This window comes from Pleuronectes platessa, chromosome 6, assembly GCF_947347685.1.
Source record: "Pleuronectes platessa chromosome 6, fPlePla1.1, whole genome shotgun sequence".
NCBI classification, from domain to species: domain Eukaryota; kingdom Metazoa; phylum Chordata; class Actinopteri; order Pleuronectiformes; family Pleuronectidae; genus Pleuronectes; species Pleuronectes platessa.
The window spans coordinates 3,072,484-3,093,988 of record NC_070631.1 but is presented as its reverse complement, the minus strand read 5'-3'; the positions used below and the strand labels follow the sequence as shown (position 1 = coordinate 3,093,988).

Here is a 21,505-nt window from a genome sequence, read left to right as displayed (position 1 = left end):
GTGCAGACCAACACTTAGCGTTTCCTCCTGCGTCTGCATATTTCACATCTGCTTCTCATATCAACAGACCAGCGTACCCACTGGCACCCACTGGGCTTCTCTCCTTTCCATGTTACTCACACCAAATTGTTAGCGGTTTACAAATAATCAATTTCCATGTCATATCGTTTTTTACCCCAAATCAGTATTCGGTGGAAGTTTTTTCGAAACTGAGCGTCTGAAATACCCGGTTTCAGTTTTTTTCCTCTCACTTCCTCCTTTTTTGGTCTTGCTCACCGCCCTCCTGTCTGTCTCTCCTTCTCCTGCCCGGGAGCTATGGTTAGGAAAGGCTGGTTGCGTCACAGTCCGGCCAATGTTGCCGGAGTCAGCACAGTCGGCACAACTTGACAGAGCAGAGAGAGAGGAAGGGGGAGAGAGAGAGCGACCAGCTGCCGGTGAGTGGAGTGTTTTCCTCCTTCGATCGCCCTGAAGCCGGATTCAGTGTCGACCCTGGACGTGTTTAGATCTCCAGGTGTTGAGAGGACAGGGACGTGATTTATCTCCTTGAAGACACTGCTCCAGCGTGTTGTGTGTTTGTTTCCCTCCCTGTGACGACACTGTGACAGCGGCGTGTGTCATCTGGGTAGCTGTGTAAATATTTGCAGGGAGTTGAGGGTCAGTTGCATTTTCCTCCTGAAGTAGAACTCAGAACTATGAAAGTTTAAGCTTTTTTCTTTATAATTCTTCCAAAAAGCAGATTCTAAATTAAAACTTTAAATAATTGTCTCATGTTCAATTCATGGATTCGGCTGAAAAGAGGCGTCTGAATCCACTTGTTGTTGAGTTGAGGAAAACGAGGCGGTGATATTTCTCTTGGGCAAACTTCGCTGCATGTTGAAACAAACCTTGCACAGGAATGCAAAGTCTGCTTCACCAAAAATGAGTGAACAGGGTTTCCTGTGAGCTTGTTTGTTCCTGAGTGAGTCTCTGACTTTGTGGCATGTGTGTGCGTGTGTGCGTTTGTGTGTATGTGTGTGCGCACGTGCGTTCAGATGGACCTTTGTGCCGTGTCTGATTTCATCTGTAGATTGTTTGTGTGTGTGTGGGGGGGGTGGGGGGGGGGGTGTCTGCCGGAGGGGAGAGCGACCGGGGGAACGAGATAACACGGCAACACGTCCACTGGAGAGTTGATGCTTATCTGGAGTAAATTTCATATTTATTCCCACCAGAGGAAATGAAAATGTGTCTGCAGTCGTGTGGAGGGGGGGGTTTGATCAGGACTTGTTGGGTTACACAGGGACCGTGGGCCAGAGTCCCAGTGTGAAATGAAATGTAAATATAAGTCGTAGCGAGCAATTAAAAGAGGCAAAACCTGTCTGAAATGTTCCAGAGCGGCTGAATATGATCCAGAGCGGCTGAATATGAGAGGTTCTCCTGCCAGTCACTGGATGAGGTTTGAGTGAACCCATGTGAGGACGCAGCAGGAGAATCTCCGGAGGATTCACCGGGAGCGAGTGAACACTGAACAGACAGAAAACTGAAAACAATAAGAATAAGAATAAGAATGCAAATATCTCAGAATGAAGAAGACGTAAACAAATATGTCGACTTGGAAAGACACACAGAGATCCGAGAGCTTGTGTTGATTTGCTATAAACAAGAACATGTGATCCCAGCAGCAGGATATATATGATCTGCCTCCAGTTTCCGGATCTGATGGAACCTGGAGCTCATCTCTGATAAACGTTGATCCAAGAAAAAAACCACAAAGACCTCAAATGACTGCAAAGCTGGAAGTTGACATCATGGAAACATCCAGTGACCTAGAAAAATTTAAATAAATGAAAGTTTACAATAAGTACTGAGGTATGAAATCTGGGAAAAACCCGCTGCTCTCCACCTTGTGTGTGTCACTGTGCAGACGTTGTGAAATGCACCTTGTTTGTGTACAGTTGTGTGTCTGATATCCTCGTACCTTCAACACAAGCCAATGAGTCACACAACCTGACCTTTTCCACTGAGCCTCAGACTCTGGAGGTTCGGTCTTTTTATTTTTAGGGCAGTGATTCCTGTTTATCACAACTTGGATTTTTATTTTCAGAGTTTTGGCCGACGCGTCTGGAGAAACGTTTGGATGATGAAATCATTTGGAAAAGAGAATGAAGGCAAATAGTGTCATTGTTTCCTGAAGTCTCCTCAGTTTACAGTCCAGCAGTGAAACCTCAGGTTTCCTCTGACAAATTATTACTAAGATCAGGTTCAGTTTTATTATTTAAAGTTGTTAAGATAAACTGAATCAACAGTTTTGTTTGCTGAACCCGTCTCCAGCGACTCTCCAGTTATACGTAGCTTTGCAACCGTAACAATCTGGATATAAATCTTTATATATGGATAAAGACAAAGGTGATGCCGATATGAGTGAATATTAGGGCTGATATATAGTTGGTAAAGATTCCTAAGATGTTGTTATCAAACCCTGGACAAAGAAATGTAATTAAGGTAAAAAATGAAACCTTAAACTTTCGTATAATGAACTATCAATTAAAAAGAAACGCAAATGCATCTAAATAAATAGAACTTGAATAAAGAAAATAGACATGAATACAATTTTCTGCATTGTAAACATCTTTGTAAACATTGATAATTGTTTTCTGCATATCTGTAAACAAAAACAATGAATCCCGACACTTGTGTTTAAGGCTCATATCATGTCCATTGAAATGATTGATATGAGCTTTTAAAATCTACATGCGACAGTTATTATTTATTTCATGAATACAAAGAGGCTGGAAATGAAAAGTTTGCTTTAGTTTACTTTTGTGTGAATCAGAAATGCATTGGTTTTAAAGGTGGTCAACTATTTTAACGGCTCTCCACATTGAAAGCTAAACAACAGCAACTGGGGGATGTGAAGTAAATTGTAATGGTTGTGTGTCTGTTGGTTGTGTGTCTTCTGGCTGTGTGTAGTACATTATGTCGTACAGGGTTAATAACATAGAGCTGCGTTCATTGTTTTATTATCCGTCTCTGGATGTGAATGACTTCATGTGAAACACTCTCCTCGTTCTAAATTCGATGTCTGATCCTCGTTCACTGTGCAGGATTTATCACCGTGGGTCCTTTTTAATGAACACACTTATCAACATGTGTTTGGGCTGCACACACACACACACACACACACACACTCCCACTTCTCTCTTCGGAGGATGAAACACAGCAAGTGCCTCTGTTTGAGTGGATCCACATGTGAGTGAGGCGTCGGCAGCAGGATGAGGGAGAGTCTGTTAATGTGGAGCAGACGTGCAGACAGGCCGGCCGTCGAGTTGCATAAGGCTGGAGGGAGAGATCCAGGCCCTGGCTCCTCCGGCTCCTCGGCTCCTCGGCCCGGCCAGAGGACAGATGGCGGCAGAAGAAAGCGAGCGGCGGCGGCGGCGCCCCCCCCCCCACCCCTCAGCAGATGGATGTTTTATTTATCAGGCTCCCACTTTGATCTCCCACAGCTCTTACCGGCCGCTGGTCTTCAATCCCACCTACCGAGCTAATTGCAACTCTGTGTAATGTTTAGGAGAGCAGGCTCCTCTCCGGCACGCGGGTTCGAGTTCCCTACGGGCTCACGTGCTCCGCTCTCCCCCCCGGGACGAATCAAAACGCCTCTCCGGAAATGGGAAGTGAAAAAGTAACATGCAGCAGAGTTTGACCTCCCTCGCTCTCTGTCAGCTCGACTTGATGAAACACACGCTCGCCCTGCAGACCTGTCACTCCTCAAACCCCCCCCCCCCCCCCCCCCCCCCGACGATCCATCAAAGCCTAATACAGCAGCTGATATAATGAGGACATGAAAGTCCTGACGTCCTCCTGCAGGACAGTGAGCGGCTGCAGAGACACATCACAGCTCGAGGACGCAGGGTTTGGTTTGTGATGTGAATTGAATCTGGGAAACTTTAAAGCTTGGAAAACAGTTCAGTGATAAACGTTTATTCCTGGAGGTCAGTTACAGCTGTGGCTTTCGTGCGCTCATTCAAAATGATTTATTGCTAAAATACTAAGTGGCTTAATTAACTAGTCAATTTAGATTATTATTCTACAACTGTTATTATTATTTAAGTTTAGGTAGAAAAAAGTAAATACTTTGTGCCTGAATGATTATTTGATCATAAGTCAAATATTTCTTATTGACATTTAATAAATTAATAATCAACATATTTGTATATATATATATTATTCGCTGTTGTTATAGACTCAAATAATCAAAACAATTTTATAATCACTTTTAATTTGTGTATATAAATATCCCCTGGAGACACTGATAGTCGTCCAAATACTCTGTCCCGTGTAGGACTTGAGAAATTCTGTTAAAAATACCTTGAAATTGAATTTGGTACACAAAGAGAATGTCTCAGTCCTCACTTCAACATTCAACTTTAAATTTTTGCAGACCAGGATCAGTTTTCTGCAGAAAGTCCTCCGCTCTCTGTGTGTTTCACTGATTCCAGGTCAGGGTCAAAGGTCGGTGCATCTGCTTATTTGGCCGTGAAAATGAGACAGTGGTTTGTCTTCTCCTCCTCCTCCTCCTCCTCCTCAGACTGTGAACCGCTGGTGATGTGGACTCGGTGTCTGGCGTCCGGGGTTGTTCTTTGATTTGTTGTGTGTTCCAGACGCTCAGAGCCGCTCTGGCCAAACGCCCGTCTGAGTATTTCACTGACTTCTCTGCAGTCACGCTGTTTGAACAAGACCGTGCAGGATCCTGCCTCGTCTGGTGATAACCAACCATTTGTGTGCACACGGGTGTGTTTGAGACACACTTGAGGTTCTTCTGTGGGTGTGTGAGGGGTGGGGGGGAAGACATGACGAGGTGAGGAAGGGTTTTTGAAGGAAAACCCTGCCCCCCCCCTCGTGTTAGGACAGGACCCCGGAGCGTCTCTGTGGGAGCGGAGTGATGGGGGACATTAGAGTTGGCCCGGGTGATTAAACACACTGTACCTGGACGTCAGCCGCAGACTCAACAAACACTGAAGTGCAGCGAGGGCCGCTCGGCGTGGGACAACCGCTCGGCCCCCGACGCCATGCTTTGTCCTCACCGTCACCATCGGGGGGGGAGCTGTTGTGTTGGCTTTGATTCCATGTTTGTTCCATATTCTAATATCTCAATATGGACTTTAAAAGATTGCATAAGTAACTGTCATATAGTTTGTTGACAAAATGTGTCCATCGATGTTAAACCCCAGAGAAATCCACAGTTTTATTCATGGTGCAGACAAAGATACGTTGTGTTACACGTTTTGGAGTCAGCTTTGTTGTGCGTTGTTTTTTTTTGTTGCATTGTATATGATTAAAATGCAAATAATCAGGCTTATTCATAGTTGTTTGCAATATTCGAAAATGCACAGGGTAACAGACCCAAGAAGAAAATGGGACAAGAAATATTGTAACTCCCATGATCCCACACTGCTTCATCAGAATAGGCCTTCTGTTGTTGTTTTGACTGAGGACCACGGGTGGGTGTGTGGGTGTGTGTGTGTGTGTGTGTGTGTGTGTTGATAATGGCCTCTTTGAACAATGACAGGGCGTTTGTTCAGTGGGTGTGGGCACCACCATCCCAAAGTGTGTGTGTGTGTTGTGTGTGTGTGAGAGAGAGTGATGGCTTAATAAATGTGTGGGGAAAACTCCACTTTTCACAATATGTCCATAATAGGTATGATTCAGTTTTACTCCAGTGTTTTTCTATCAGATGCAGTAGAGTTGAACATGAATCTCTCTTCCCTCTGAACTCAGACCCTCACACTCACACTCACAGTCTGTAATCAACACACAATAAAAGCACGGACCCGGAGCCAGACTCCTCCTGGTGAACTCTACCTGTTTTTACTATTCACACCTTGGTGGCTGATTATCGTCTTATTTTGGGAATAATCTCTTTCTTCTGGGTTTTATTAGTACATATCAAATGAGCAATACAAACAAGGACGCTCAGCAGAGCAGATACAGATATATATTAAATACACTATTAAATATATGACCAGATAATTGTTTCCAGGCAGTTTTGTATGGACCATGATTAAAGAAAAGAAAGAAATCATCATGGTTGGAAAATTCTGTTCACAAACTGAGTGTATGACTGTGACCTTGGTAATTAACACAAGGTGATTAAAGCTGAATCCTTGAGGATAAGTTGTGAGACGTTAATAACTCAATGAGATCAGATCAGAAGTTAGAGATCTGGTTAAACACTGTTGACACACAGTGAAACCCGGGTCTCTCTCTCTCTCTTCCCCCCCCCCCCCCCCCTCCCTCCCTCCCTGCAGATACACTGGGACATGTAGGGAGAGAAACTGTAGCCTGCGGCTCACCTCACCTCTTCACTCCTCCACCTGATGCAAACGTGTGCACGGTGGTACGTGTCGTTGCACAAGTGTTAGGTGTGCTCTGGCAGGACAAGCTGTTCTGCGGGGGGGGAGCTCGGAGTGAGGAAACTCTTGCAACCTGGAAGTTCCAACCTGTGTAGATTTTGGGGTTTTTGCATAATAAAACCAGGAAGAGCTTCACCGAGCAGATCCCTGTCGGAGCTCCCGGTGATGGATGGGCCTCGTATCACCACGAGTCAGCTCTGTAATCTGGATTTGAATTTATATGCTCGGCCTTTCCCTCGGTGCGTCATGTAACTCCATTTACATTTCCCCCCCCCGAGGATGTGGCAAAGCTCCTCCTGCCTTATTTAGACGTGTCTGTTTTGTGATGGCGGTGAGGGAAGCCAGGCTGATGCTCTAAAAACCAAACGTGTGCCGTCCTTAACTCTAAATCATGATGAAGACAAGTTTGACTCTTGACCCGATCCGACTGAGCCACAGGTTCACAGTATCAGCCGCGTGCAGTCGTCTTTATAACCGGTGCTGGTGCAGGTTGTGTTGTAACGTGTGGCCTTCGCTTGTTGCGTGCCAGTAGTTGGCGGATTAGGTGTTGAGGTCATAATCCTGATTCACCTCGTTGGACTCCAGTCATCTTCACTTAAACAAGACTTGCTTTATTACAGCTGGGTGACTGGTTGTGTTGCTTGATGATACAGCCTCGGAATGGGCATGTCTGCATTTGCAAGTCCCTCTCTCTGATTGTGTGATTGTGTGTCTGTGTGTGGTTTTATTTGCATGTTTGCAGGACGTGTGGAAACCAGGGTGCATGAGCAGGTGCCACGTGGCATTGGATGTGCTAATCTGAGACGAGGGCCGCTGTGTGTTCTCAGCTGTTGGGGAAGGGTGTGTGTGTGTCTCTGTGTGTGTGTGTGTGTCTGTGTGTGTCCATGCATGCATGCAGTGTTTCATCAACAGTCCCACTCATGCTCCCCTGAACCTCTGCACTAATCCGGGCAGATCTGAGTGCAGGCATGCAGGGGACGGGGGGCGGGGGGGGGACGACACACACGCGACTCACATGACACATGTTGTCTCGCACACATTCACAAACTGGCAGTGTGAGGCACGCTCGGCTTCCAGTCAGCTGTGCCCCCCCCCCCCCCTGATCCAGGTCCAGATCCCAGTAAAGGCCTGATAACGAAAGCCTGGTTGTGTCACTCCTCTCTCTCTCATTGGGGGCATGTTGTATTTGCGACCCACGGATCCATCAGGTGTGTGTCTCCGGGGGAGTGTCTCCTCTTGTTGTGTGTTTGTTTGGTTCACTCACAGAAACGTTCCTTCATCTCTTGATGCTCTTGTTTCTCTTGGTCCAGCCTCAGATATTTTTCCTACAGGAATGTGGACGCCCCGGCTCGATGGCGAGGCGGCCTGCCCATCTGGCCGATTGTCTAAATATGGCATGTGGTTCTCTTGTGCTCCTCTGGCCCGTCCCAGTGTCTCCACACCTCCTGGAGAACATCCCACCTGGGTGTGACGGCATATTTAGCTCCGCTACGTGAAAATGTGTGAGCGCGTTGTGTTGACGTGGAGGAGCAGGAGTCGCTGCAGATTCACAGATTGAAGACGTCTCTGTGAGTTGAAGTCTGAGGAAAGAGACGCTTCAGTCCTCTGCACCTGCAACTGGTCCAACATCAGATTGACAGAGAAAAATCTAAAACTGGATTTTCTACATTTCTTCGTTGACAGTAGAGCGTCGTTTAAAACTCTCAGACTCCGAGGAAGTGAATGTCTCATGGTTGAATGTTTGGTAGATTCTTCTGTCCGGCATTTCACCATTTTGTCCTAGAATCAAATATTACAACTGACCTGAAACTTGGACAGGAACCCCTTGAAGTTTCCTCTAGCGCCACCAGCAGGTCAACGAAAGGAGTTCCTGCAAAAGTTCCTGCACTCGAAATGTGGCTTAACTCAATCAATCAATCTCGTTTTATTTGAATAGCCCAAATTCACAGATTTGTCTCATAGATCTTAAAAGATGTTAACATCCTCTGCTCTTAACCCTCAACAAGAGTAAAAGTACCAAAGAAAAATAACCTTTAACAGGGACAAACCTCAGAGACTCACATGTGAGGGATCTCCATCCCAGGACACTTAGAAGTGCAGTGGATGCTGCAAGTTGGAGAGCACATCAATAAAATAACATCTACAACATGGATGGGATCATAAATGAAGAGCTGCATCAATGTTTAAAGGACTCTGCTGTTTGTCTCATTCATTTATTAAACCTTTATTTGCTGTTGGAGCTTGAAAAACCAAAACAGAGCTGGAAGATGACAAAAGGAGGAAACAAAACAGTTGCGTGTTCGTTCCCTGTGTTCATGTGACCCGTCGTGTGGAAACTAAACAGTGGTTTATACTGGTGTTAAAGGATAATTCTGGTTTATTTCAGATTCATTGTCAGACTTCTTGGTCATCGGTTATAAAAACACCCGACTTGTCTGAACTGCTCGTGTTTCGTGCCTCGTTGCATTTCGCTGCCGTGGCGTCACCGTGTTCCCAGATCCCAGCAATTACTGGAGTAAGTGCAGTGTTGTGATAACAGTGAGAAATAATAGACAGAACCATGAAAATAAGGCCCAAAGTTGTAATAAAGTGGGTTTATCCTTTAACCCCCGCTGTGCTTATTGGAGCAGATCCTGTCATGTTCGCCACAGTAAACAAAGCCGTCCTCTTGTTGTGCTTCGCCCTCCGTCTCTTTCTATTTAAAAACCTGTCTCTGGTCGGGTGTCTGCCCGGGTGCAGGGGCCCCCGAGAGGAAGGGAGGAGCCGGTGGTGCCGCCGGTGGCAGAGGACAGGGCAGAGGGGGGGGGGAGGAACAAGAGGAGAAGACCCTGGCTGGCGGAGCTGGGACTGGGCTGTTTAATCTCCCGGCAGGTCCGTCAGATGGCTGTGGACAGAGCACAGGCACCAATTAGGCTGTGAGATTAGGAGGCTTTGTTCTTCTTCTGAAAAGCTTCTGGACGGTCCCCTTGTTGTTTCTGTCCCTCCTGCTTCGGGTTTATATCTTGACTGGGACTCCTCACCCTCCATTAACCTTGTCCCCCCCAACCCCCCCCACCCCCTTCTGCCCCTTTAAAATCTGCGATTATACCTGGCTAGACATGGAGAGGAGTGGATTAATAAAGGGCAGCGGGGCTCGACAGGGGCAGGTTGTCGGGCAGGTTAGTGGGGGGGGGGGGGGGGGGGGGGGGGGGGGCGAGGTGAGGAGCTGGATGTGTGTTGGGGTCCCCGAGTACCAGGCGGGGGGGGGGGTTGTGTTGGGATCTGATTGCACGTTGTCCTGTGTCGTCAGAACCATGTGACAATGCACATGTACGAATCACAACAATGCATTTTGCCTCAGATCGCTCTTTATAATGTTGTTTTGTCGAGCGTCCACTTCACTTGTTGCATATCTATAGTTGTTGTGTTTACATGAAAGCTCGACTCTCTAGCTTGCACCCCCCCCCCCCCCCCCCCCCCCCCCCCCCCGGTTGTGTCCTCCTGGGTGCAGGGAAACAATCACAGGAAGTACATTAGTGGGACCTCCATTGTATCTCCCCATATATCCTGGCTTCCTGCCTTGGGTGTGGGTGGAGGTTGAAGGGGGAGTGAAGAGATGTAGAAGAGGCTTCCTGACCCGCTGCTGAGGTGAGGGGAAGAGTGTGTGTGTGTGTGTGGTGGTGGTGGGGGGGGGCGGGCTGGATCAGTCTGGCCCGAGGCACAGAGAGATCCTTAATCCACCTTCCTTCTGCCGCCTGTCGCCCTCGGACGTCTCCCAGTCGCTGACCTGTGGTCAGTTTTTGTTGCCACCTCCCGGGACACGATGGTTGGATTATGCGAGTGTAAGCTGTTCCCAAATCAGCACGTGAGGTGAAAAAACTGACTCTTAAGTCAATTAGATGTCTTTCCTCACAGCCGGGGGGGGGGGACGGGGGGACAGATGGTGGGAGACGGGGGGGGCGGGGGGGGGGGGGGGGGTCACCAGACCACAGGAATGCCCGCGGTCGCCTCTGTGGTCATTTAATTGTGGCAGAAACAATAGTGAGCTGTTTATTTTGAGTGTGTGCGACGGTTTGAGCCGTTTTCACTTCGGCCCGCTCTGTACAAATGTTGTGTACTTGAGAGTTGTGTTGATCTGACTTTCTCTTGTCCCCCCCCCTTCCCCTCCTGTGTTTGTTCCCCCCCCCGTCCAGGTTTGCCACCACCAGGACTGCCAGGACCTGAACAGCAAGAGCCCCCTTCATCTGTGTGAGTCATGTGACTCCCGCTTCCACTCGGAGAACACAGACAACATGCACTTTGACCGACACCCGCGATTTGACTTGCAACCTCAAGGTAGACGCTCATTTTGTGTGTTTTTGGTAACGTTTCCTTCACTGTGTAAATATCAGGAGGTTTTAACTGACGTCTAAAAAAGGGAAACACTCGACATCCCATGTGTTTGTTGGAATTTCAAAGTTTAGTTTTATCCAAATTACATTTTACTGCTAATTTAGTCTGATTTCTGCTCTGAGCAATGAGAGGAATAGAGATTTTAATCATAATATAATATTGTTATGATCCATAGTGACTCACCACAAGCTACAGGACAGTGAGACAGTGTTAGATTCTCCTGTAGGAGCCACACCTCTGTAGGTGAAGTCTGGAGAATCCGGTCCGGGGTGGGGGGGGGTTCTGCACAGGCACTTTCACAACAACAACAACAAAACTTCCTGCATTATTCAATCGAGAGGCGGAGCAGCAGACAGAGGCAGGAAGTGACATATTAACTCCAGATCACGTGATTCTCTTAACAACACACAGACACTGGTGTCGGCTCTTATCACCACAAACTCACATCTTTGTCGGTGTCTCCTACGTGTGTGTGTGTGTCACCGTTTTCTCACGGGGAAGCTCGCTGTGAGTCCTGCTGTGTTCACACGTCTTATTCTCCCGGGCTTCAACAGACCGTTACACTTGGAGGCCAGAAGGAGAAAGTTTGTAGAAACTAAAGAGCGTCTCACTCGGACGTTTGTGTTCACACCGTGCGACCTCCTCCAGATAAAATAGGATATAAAATATGGAGGTGGATCTGCATAGCTCATGAAAATTGTGTGTTATTTACGATTTCAAGAAGAAGCACTTCACTACCCACAATCCTCAGGTGTAGTAGAGACGGTTGTGACTGGTGAAGCCGGCTTAAAGTCATGTAATTTCTCATTTCGACAATTGGTCATTACACTACACACTAAATCAAATACTATAAACAACTATACAAGACACAAACTACAACATATAACAACACTATTTTAACGACTAATGACGAGGTTGAATTCAAAAGGGATCATTTGCAATGGCAGATGGGAAATGTAGTTCCTTCACTCTTAAAATAATCACATGCATCGTCTTTTCTGATTCTATCGCCTTGGATCCAGACTGACTTCCTCTTGTCATGGCTGATAGGAAGAGGGCAACCTATTGTTAGTCCTGTCTGTGACTGGTGGACTGTTCCTCTGACTGGCCGTAGCAGCCGTCAGTGGGCACAGCACCAGACCAGTTCAAACCAGTGAACTGAATCTCAGAGGTCAGGAAGGAGGCTCGTTCTAACCCTGCAGGGTGTTTGAGAAGTTTTTGACATTTGAGAAGTTTCTGAAATTCTCATTTCCCAAAAGTGTTTTCTCTCACTTTGGTTTGTTTGTGTGTTTTGAAGTCTGGAATGTGAAAAAACTAAATCAAGGACACTCTTAATAAAATGTGTTTGATTGTTTAGAGCTTTTAAATGAGGCCCTGACACATCTCTCTATAATTAAATAATAATGAAGAGCAAAGAAAGAGTGTGACGTGCATGTTAACAATAAAAAAAACTGTATTGGATCAAAAGTGGTGAGATGCACATGCAGTTTGCAAGATGCTATTTATAGCTCATGGTGAAATTCTGTTAATTGGTTTATAAGTAATTACATCAGCAACTTAATTCAATTTGAATTTGATAAGCCGGACTTCCAACAGATTTCCTCGGTAAAAGAGAAGCTGATTAAGAATGTTTTTTTGTTTTTTTTCTTATTAATGAACTTGAGCTCGACCAATATACATTTTGAGGTTGAATCTTATAACTATATCAGGGAGTAAAAACAAATTGCCAGTGAATCTTCATGTTATCAAACCCTCAGGACATACAACTGTAATTGAAGCTTGATATTTTACGGCTAAACCCGAAACTTTATTAAAGACGACTATAGATAGAAAGAAAACACAATTATATTTGAATTCTGTTGAATGTTTTCTGAGTTCAGACCCGATGGAATCTGATCCTGAATGGAGATGATGACTCTGTGGAACTGTTTTGAAAGGGATGTGATCCAACAACCTGTTGACTCTGTTGTATTGAGTCGGAGGCAGAAGTCTCAGAGATGAATATTAAATATACAGTTGCTGCTGCAGGTCTTGTCGGACAGAACGACTGACGGTTGTGTTTTCTTGACCTTTAGCCTCCATCCTGGCTCGGAACGTGTCCACGCGCTCCTGTCCCCCACGCACCAGCCCCCCCTCCGACCTGGAGGAAGAGGACGAGGGGACCAACGACCGCGGGTCAGTAACCCCCCTCAAACTGCTTTGGTTCTGATGCCATGTCAGTGGATCTGTATGTGATGTGTGTTGTGTGTCACTGTTTTGCAGGGAGCGTAAAACCGGGGGGCTGAAGCTGGTGAAGAAGAAGCCGCGGAGACGCCACACAGACGTAAGCAATCACACAAATGAACTCCCTCCCCAGAAGCCAGACTCTTACTCTTGTTCCTTGGAAGACTTTTACTAGATTTCAGAGGAAAGGGGGGTGTAGTCTCCGTCCATTCAGTGACTCATTTCTTTGCAGAAGCATGTTCTTTTTCTCAAATTCAACGATACAATCAGAGGGGTTGTGCAATATGACAGCAGCGCCCATTGTCCTCTGCAGCGATGACGCAACAACACTATCTCCTGCTAGCTGCTCTTTGTCCCCGCCGGGGCCGGGCGGGCAGAAGGAGCCCCCCTGTGGATCTGCAGCTCACATACAGCAAGAGCCCTGGGGGGGGGGGGCGACAGAGCTGCAGCTAAACTAACAATATGTCTTCTCCATCCCCCCCCCACACCTTTCCTCTGCAGGACCCCAGTAAGGAGTGCTTCAGCCTCAAGTTTGATCTCAACGTGGACATAACCACAGAAATTGTACCTGCGATGAAAAAGAAAACGCTGAGGTGAGAGAAAGAAATACAATAATAATATAAATATCGAAGACGTCAACTTAGAAAGATGAGATTTTAGAGTTTCTGGCGATCAGGTCTGACGTCAGTGATCTGAACTTTTTCCTGTTGTTATGAACGAGTCTGTTCTTCTTCACAAAGTTTCCCTCTTTCACGTCCATGTCTGAAAACAGTTCTAGGATTAACAAGATCCATAAGTAACTTCTTCTGATTTGATATCATCTCCTCCAGAGAGGTTCTGGGACCAGTGTTTGAGAGGAACGGCATCGAGCTGTCCCGGGTCGACCTCTTCCTGGATCAGTCCAACACGCCTCTGTCCCTCAACTTCGAGGCGTACCGCTTCGGAGGACACTACCTCAAGGTCAAAGGTAAGAACTCTTCACCCAGAGCTCCTGGTTCTTTCTGTGTAGAACTTGCATGTTTCTCCCCGTGTTAGGGACATACCATAGGTGTGAGCGGCTTATATTGTCAAGCCCTGTGATTCGCTGGCGTTCTGTCCAATTGGCTCCAGTGACCTTCAGATGGATACACGTTATAGATAATGGTTGGAGGTCCTTTAAAGCAATATTGAAATACCTGGAGTGGAGATCCACAGAGCCGACTGCCCCTGATTTATCACGGCAGGCCCGAGTGATGCGGCGGGAAAAGAAATGTGTGTGAAGTTGAACATCAGAGAGTTTTATTATTGGACTCACACCGAGGAGGAGGAGGAGGAGGAGGACGTCTCCAGATCCAAAGAGATAAACTGTCTGATCCAGAAAAACGCTTGAGGAACGGCACCTGAAGACGTAGAAGATGAATTATTAAGGAATGACTTCACAGCAGCTCGTTACTCACACGATTAGACACTCCAGTGAAATATGACCTGTAAGTGAGCCTGTTATATATTGATTTTAATAAATGCTTAAGGAGTTTCTTCCCTTGCACGTTGCCTCCTCGCACAATAAACTCACTTTCGCAGACGTGCAACATATTTCTGGGACGACTCGGCCTTGAAGGTTAAGCTGCAGTGTTTGATAATCATAGATAAATATTAAACTGCCTTCCTCTGTCACAACAACAACAGAAAACAACTCAATGTGTTAAGTTGTATCTAAGAGGGAAGACGAGCGCTCTGCCTGATTGATCGACTTCTTCAAATCCTCCACGAATCCCAACCACGCAGCCTCTAACCCTTCGAGCGGCGCCTCCCGTTAGAGCACGTCTGTAAAAAGTGAGATCCAGAGCCGTGACTAACTGCTCCTCCTTTTTAAATTGTCCCCCCCCCCCCCCGCCCTCCCGACTCACACCTCCTCACCACAGTCTGGAGTTACACACACAGTCTGAATCACCGAGGTCGCGGGCGGACGGTTCCCAGCTGTTCGGTCACGTGACGTCTCTGTTGTTCTGCTCCGGAGCTGAGACACATATTAAATCTGATTTAATCGCTGCTCTATAATTAACAGTGGATCAGATGATCAGAGGAATCGCTCGGCAGCTTCTCTCGGGGAGAAAAAAAGCTTTTCCTCTCATTACACCTCCGAGCCGGTGTCGTCTTCAGGGTGTCCGTCTGTGAACACGATATCTTAAGGACGTAAAGAAGGAATTTCTTCTTATTTGGTACGAATGTTCACTTGGACTAACCGATGAACTGATCCGAATCTGGTGGTGAAAGGTCAAAGATCAAGGCTACTGTGACAAATCCCCTCTGTGGTAGTTGTGACTGTTCACTTTGACTCACGGAGGAGCGGATTTAGATTTCGGTGATTCAAGGTCGATACCTTGTGAACACGTTATCTTGAGAACTCCTCGAGAGAATCCTTTCAAACTTCGCCGACATGTTCACAAAGACACACGGATGAACTGATCAGATTTGCTTCATCAAAGGTCAAAGGTCAAGGTCACAATGGCCTCTTAAAAACTCAATCGGCCTTTTAGAGGATTTCTTCAAATTCAGACGAGCTCCAATTTGGACTTAAAGTATGAACTGATTAGGTTTGGTATGAGTGTGTAGAAAAAAATGATGTAAACTGAAACTGATCCCATGAAGGTATCTCTGGTTTATCACTGGGGGTTTTTTGGGGCCTATAACTTTAACTTTTTGTTTCACTCTGACTATTTTCATTTTTGACGCAGCAGGAAGCTGTTGACAGATTAATAGTCCCGTAGCTTAATGTCTGTTGGATGTAATAAAAGGCAATAAACAGCAAATTTCAACTGAACGGGTGTTTTCTGCCCCCCCCCCCCCCCAAGCAGCCATACAAAGTTTACTGTAAACAGTTTTTAAAGGATTCCCCCTCTCCTCTCTTCTTTTCCCCCCCGTTCAGCGCGGCCAGGCGATGAGCTGAAGGTGGAGCAGGGTGTAAAGGACATGAGGTCTCTCAGCCTGCCCAACATGAAGCCCTCGGGGGGTCAGGGCCCCTACATCCTCACCCCGGGCAGCGAGCGGGTGGAGCACGGATCCCTGGGACGCAAGGAGACCATAGATCTGCTGGTGAGTGAACATGTGGCCGAACGGCATCGTGGCACGGTCGTTTTTCATGTGACGTAAAAAAAAAGGAAAAAGAAAGAAAGAGGTCTCCGACTCATCAAAGTGAAACACACCAGCCCTCCTGTAAACCACAGACAGACACACCCTGTGACTCCTTCTGGTTTGCCACACCCTCCCTCACTATTTTCCATAACTTCATCTCCTCTTCCTGCAATTCCCATGATGCCTTGGTCTAGTGCAGTGTCTCAGGGTAATCCCATCATGACCTCATTATCTGCTCTGTACAGTGCAAACCTGAGAATGTCTTTTTCTGGATTTCCTCTCCGGCAGCTGCGTTGTGTCTCTTTTGTGTGCACGTGTCGTGTACGTACATGCCGACCCGCTCGGCTGCTGCCGAATGAACGCTTGAAATCTCCTGTGACTTGATGAGCTCACTCAGGAACACCGTGTGCCACTGCAGCACTTCCTGCCGCTACAGGAAGTGGCTGTTTTGTCCCTGGTGCGAGGTGCTGAGTGGCCGGCGGAGGTCTGCAGGATCCCGGTGCACTGGGCTGGAAACAGGGCAGACAGTCATCAGGTTCATGTGGCAGCGTATTAACACAACTAGTGAAACAAGTCGTGTTTTGTGTCTGTGGGATTGTTGTGTTGGAACCTGATAACGTTTGGTTTCCACTCTTGTCTGTTTCCTAGTTGGATAATTTGTTTGTCAGCAGGATTATGCAAAAAACAACTGAACAGATTTTCATGAAACTTGGTGAAATTTTATTTTTGCATTGCATCATAAGGTGTTTGTCATTTTCACTGATTTCTCAGTAAATAAATCAGGGATCTCGATGAAAAGAATCTGACGCATTCAAGGGATTAATGTGTCAGATTTGTGTGTGTGTCAGGAGGATTGAGCAAAAACTAGTGAACAGATTTCCTAGGAACTTGGGGAAAGACAGGATGAGACACGGGACAAGAGAGAATCTCTATTGCTTAATATATTATATCTATCCGTCTGTACATTTTACAAAAATACAATACGTATTTCCTTTGATAAAAACTGTTATAAAATACATTATAAACAGTGTTGTTTACCTAAAGCGTAAATTGCTCCTTCTACACAACAGTGCTGTCATTGTAGAAGTTGTTGCTCAGCATCATCCCTCCCACTGGGACCAGTTCACCAGTCTGACCAGTTCACCACAGTAATGTTCACAGGACCGTACGTGTTGAATTGTCACTGGTGCGTGTTGAAGCCAGATGTGTCACGGTTGCTTGAATCCTCATAACGTTGTCACTGAACTGCACGAGTGTGTACATGTTCAGAGGGAATCAAACCCTTGAGTTAAAAGCATTAGTGTGTTTTTGTTCTGTCAATAAATAATAAATCGCTGAAGTTAAAGTAGTTTAGTTTTTGTTTTCGCTCGGGTTTGGACAGTTTAATGTGGGGAGCTGCTCTCTGATGAGTTTTAAACAAGTCGTTAAACACTCGGGAAGTAATTAGAGCCATTAACAGGTGACACGTGCAAACCCACTGAACCCACTGGTGTCTCTGTTGCTGCTGTGGGCAGGCAGACAGGCGAGGACTTGCTGGAAGCCAGTGAAGTTAAAACACTCAGACTTTACTGAGTTGTAATAATATCACACCCTCCTGAGTTGTGTTTAATTTTCTTTTCTGGCCTTTACTGATTTTTCCAAAGCTCTGAAGCGCCTCTGCTCTGCAGGTGGAGCCATCCCAGTTTATTTAACTGGGAACATGCAGAGTAAAGTCTCTGGTCGTCCTCAGGGGGGCGATGATGAGCTGTTTGTGGCGATGCTGAGATCTGTCAGGACACAGTTTGTCCTGCAGCTGGAAACATGGTGACAAAAACACGTTACTCATCACTACCAGAGGTTTTCAGATCCTTTTAATTGAGTAAAACATGCAACAAAAACATCCTGTAAAAATACCCACAGAAGAGTAAACACTCAGAAAGTCACCGGAGTAAAAGTACTGAACTATTATAATTGTTATAAATGTTAAATCAACATCAAAATGAAAAGAATCTGAGCAACTTACACAACCGACAACTTTCATGCTCCAGTTGTACTTAATACTTAGAAAGTCAAAAGAAAAAGCCCTGTGTTACATCATTGTACTGTTTATTTTTAGTAGTATTATTAGAAGAAGTAGTTTTAGTAACAGTGGAAAAAAACAGGAAGAGTTTCACTATGTCATTTTAAAAGTCTGTGGAAATTTCTCATGAGTCAGTTGGGTTGAACCATTTGGAAAATAAAAAAAAAAAAGTCTGGAAGCTATGAGGTTGGAAAAGCTGTGAGCTCTCCAGACCCAGGTGCACTGTGGGTAATGTAGTTACCAGGTGTTGACGAAGAATGTGTGGAATTAGGACGATGTCTGGATCTGATGCAATGATTCTCTGATCCTTTGACAAACTAATCATTGTTCTGTTCAAGCTGAGTGATGCTGAATTGATGTAAACCTGTATGAAGTATGTAAGATACATTTAAATATAATATTTCCCTCTGAAATGTAGTAAAAGTATAGAAGAGTACATACAGGTACCTCAATGTTTTCCTTTAATACTTTACTCAATCGGTATTTTCATCTCAGGTGAAACTGACCTGGAAACAATTTGAATTTCAGGCTTGAACCTGAGAATAGAAGCAAAGCTCATCAAGGTTCATTGATCCTTTAATCTTTTACAGTCGTCTGCTCTCAGCTCCATTTCATATTTCATATAAAAGCTGTTTGCAGCAGTAAAACTCTTGTGGGCACAAAGAGCCGTCTCTGCATTTCCATGGCAGCGGCTCTGGCACTCGCCTTTTTAAAATGCATGCATGCTTTTTATGGAATCGAGTGCTCTGCTCAAAGACGTGTGGGTGTTCGCCCGGTGAGCCGACTCGTGGCTTCACAGGAAACGCAGCCGAACCCTTTTTCTGTGCAAGAGGAACTCTTTTGTTTGAATTCGGGCGTTGCAGGTCTATTATCGCATGCACGTTACAATTTATAGTCTCTTGGCAGCCTCGTGATTGGCTGCAGAGAGCTTTGATGCTCTGGATTGATTATTTTACGACCAGGGGGTAGCCGGGGCCGAGCGCTCCGATTGGTCGAGAAGCACATTCCAACCCCGCTGATTAGTTCCCATAAAGCATCGCTGCCCGTCTGTGCCTCGTCCTTATTGCACCATCAGCAAATAATCCATCCTTTTACACCCTGACAGTATCAGATCCTCTCTGCTGCCCTGGAAGAGATCAGCTGTTTGCCTGAGTCAGGAGGATAAACCAGGAGAGCGGAGAATAAATATAAAGAGGTGTTCCACATCCGTGCAGGGTTGAACTGCGGTTACACAACTCGACGGAACTGTAACACAAACCTGAACCTTCTTTTTTTTGCCGTCACGACTTCCCGCCTGTTTGTGTTGTGACTCATTTGACCGGCCCGGCAGGTCGACAGCTTTAATCCCCCGGGCCGAGGCTCAGGATGTTTTCAGTCGACTGTTTTTCCAGTTACGACCTGACGTCAGTTTGGAGCGAAAGCAAAACTTCATACATCGGGGGTTTCACACACACACACACAGACACACACACACACACACAGACACACACAACGCAGTGACATTTCTGTGGCAGTGACACAGCGATCACACACATTTTGTCGTTCCCTTTTACTGTAAAGAGAAACATAGGGCGAGCTTTACAGTGTCTACACTCGTAAAAAAAAAGATAACGCAGCCGTCTTGTGACTTTCAGTGAAAGGACGTTCAGTACATTGATCCTTGCTCCTGCTCCGTTGGCACTTTCTTTATATAACGCACACGTCCATCAGCTGCTATAGAGCCGTGAACACAAACACTTCGACAACACACAACTTGATCCAGAGGTGAAACATCACAGTTTTCTAGTGGGATGGTTCTGGTTTTCCCGGTGAGTTCACGTCAGGTGTCGGATTCTTCGTGTGTGTGTGTGTGTGTGTGTCAGTGCCCGGGCATCCCATAATGCCTTTCACCCATCACATCAAGGAAATCTTCATTAAATTAACTATTGACTACTCTTCAAGGAAGTGTTTTCTGATCAGTCTCTATAAATCTTTTATTAAATCAAACAGAAACTGACCCCGAGAAAACATGAAACTCCACTTCCTGTACTTTCAGACTCTTCACAGTCCAATAATCAATCAGATTAATTGAGAAAACAATCATCAGATCAGTGGATAATGAAAATAGTTGCGGCTGTAGATCAGATTCTACCTGATTAAAAAAAGTTCAATGAAAAAAGGGTTAATTCAGCTGATGCCACTTTATTTTAGATTATTTTCATAATGCTACTAAACCTAACGTTTCATATCCACAATAATAATATTGAAAATATCTATAACAAGCACAAAAAAGCTCAAAATGATCTTAAATAAACAAATTAAATAAAATTTAAATAAAATTCCAGCCACTCAAATTTGAGGACTTGTTGCATTTCTTAGTTTTCCTGTTTAAACTTTATAATTTGGAGATTATGAAGTTTATTTGGACCAAAGAAACTGTTCTAACTCGAGTCAGTTTCACCTGTCGTTCAAAAGAGAGCAAGGGCCGCTGGTGCTGCCTCGGGAGGGAGGGGGGGGGGGGGGGGCTTGAGGAGTTTGTTATGCACAGACGAGATACTGTCTGTAGATGGTGTTGATTCATAACAGACGCGGGCTCAGCGCTCGGGAAAGAGCTGACAGGCGCTGCAGGAAGGCCCCGGGGCAGAAGACACATCTCACCTGAAGGTGGACAGGGGGACAGGGAGCGTTGTGTTGTTGTGTTGTCGTAGCATCTACACACTGAGCCCTGCGACAAACTGTAACACACGAGCTGAATCCTCCTCAGTCAATACACTCAGTTTGCTTTGTGTAGCTATTGTCGTCACGCATTTCCTCTCTTTTCTGCAAACACCCATCTTTACCTGCTGCATTATCAAACTGAGGGCGGCTGTCACGTCCAGCAGCCGTCCCCCCCCCCCCCCCCCCTCTCTCGCTATCTTACGGCCTCACAATGGGGGACAACTGTCGGATTAACATGCATCCACTTTGAATGACAATGGCTGAATGAGTGGTGGTCACACGGGGCGTCATCGCTGGAACGTCCTCCAACAACAGTCGGTATAGTTTGTTAATGGAGTGAGAAGTGTCGCTGACTGACCTGAGAACAGCTCCGACAGAGATGTTACACTTTCCAGTGTGCACAACTTCCCCTGACGTCTGTGACGGGTCATAAGATATAACATGTCGGGAAACATTTGAGTCACAGAAAAAGTTGTAGAATTACACAAACATATGTTCTGCAGAGACATGAACAGACTTTATGAGCTTTTATGAGTTGTTAAACTTTAGGAGAGTTGTAAAGGTCAGTGGGGTCATCGGTGAGTCCATTGACAGCAGCAGATTCAGAAATTAAAACATCTTTCAAGCACAAATTGTTGAATATTCTCAGATTTGAGCT

At 45.8% G+C, this 21,505-nt stretch overlaps 1 protein-coding gene across 1 annotated transcript; it reads left to right on the top strand.

The window, feature by feature from the left end:
• Positions 1-6,286: 6,286 nt before the first annotated feature.
• On the top strand, positions 6,287-16,052 carry plekhg5b (pleckstrin homology domain containing, family G (with RhoGef domain) member 5b; the record flags this gene model as incomplete). Its single annotated transcript, XM_053425083.1, is given in 7 exon segments — positions 6,287-6,370; positions 10,559-10,700; positions 12,833-12,932; positions 13,020-13,080; positions 13,482-13,573; positions 13,811-13,947; positions 15,886-16,052. Coding segments are annotated over 6 exon segments (600 nt in total), but the record flags the coding sequence as incomplete, so codon positions are not given.
• Positions 16,053-21,505: the final 5,453 nt, after the last annotated feature.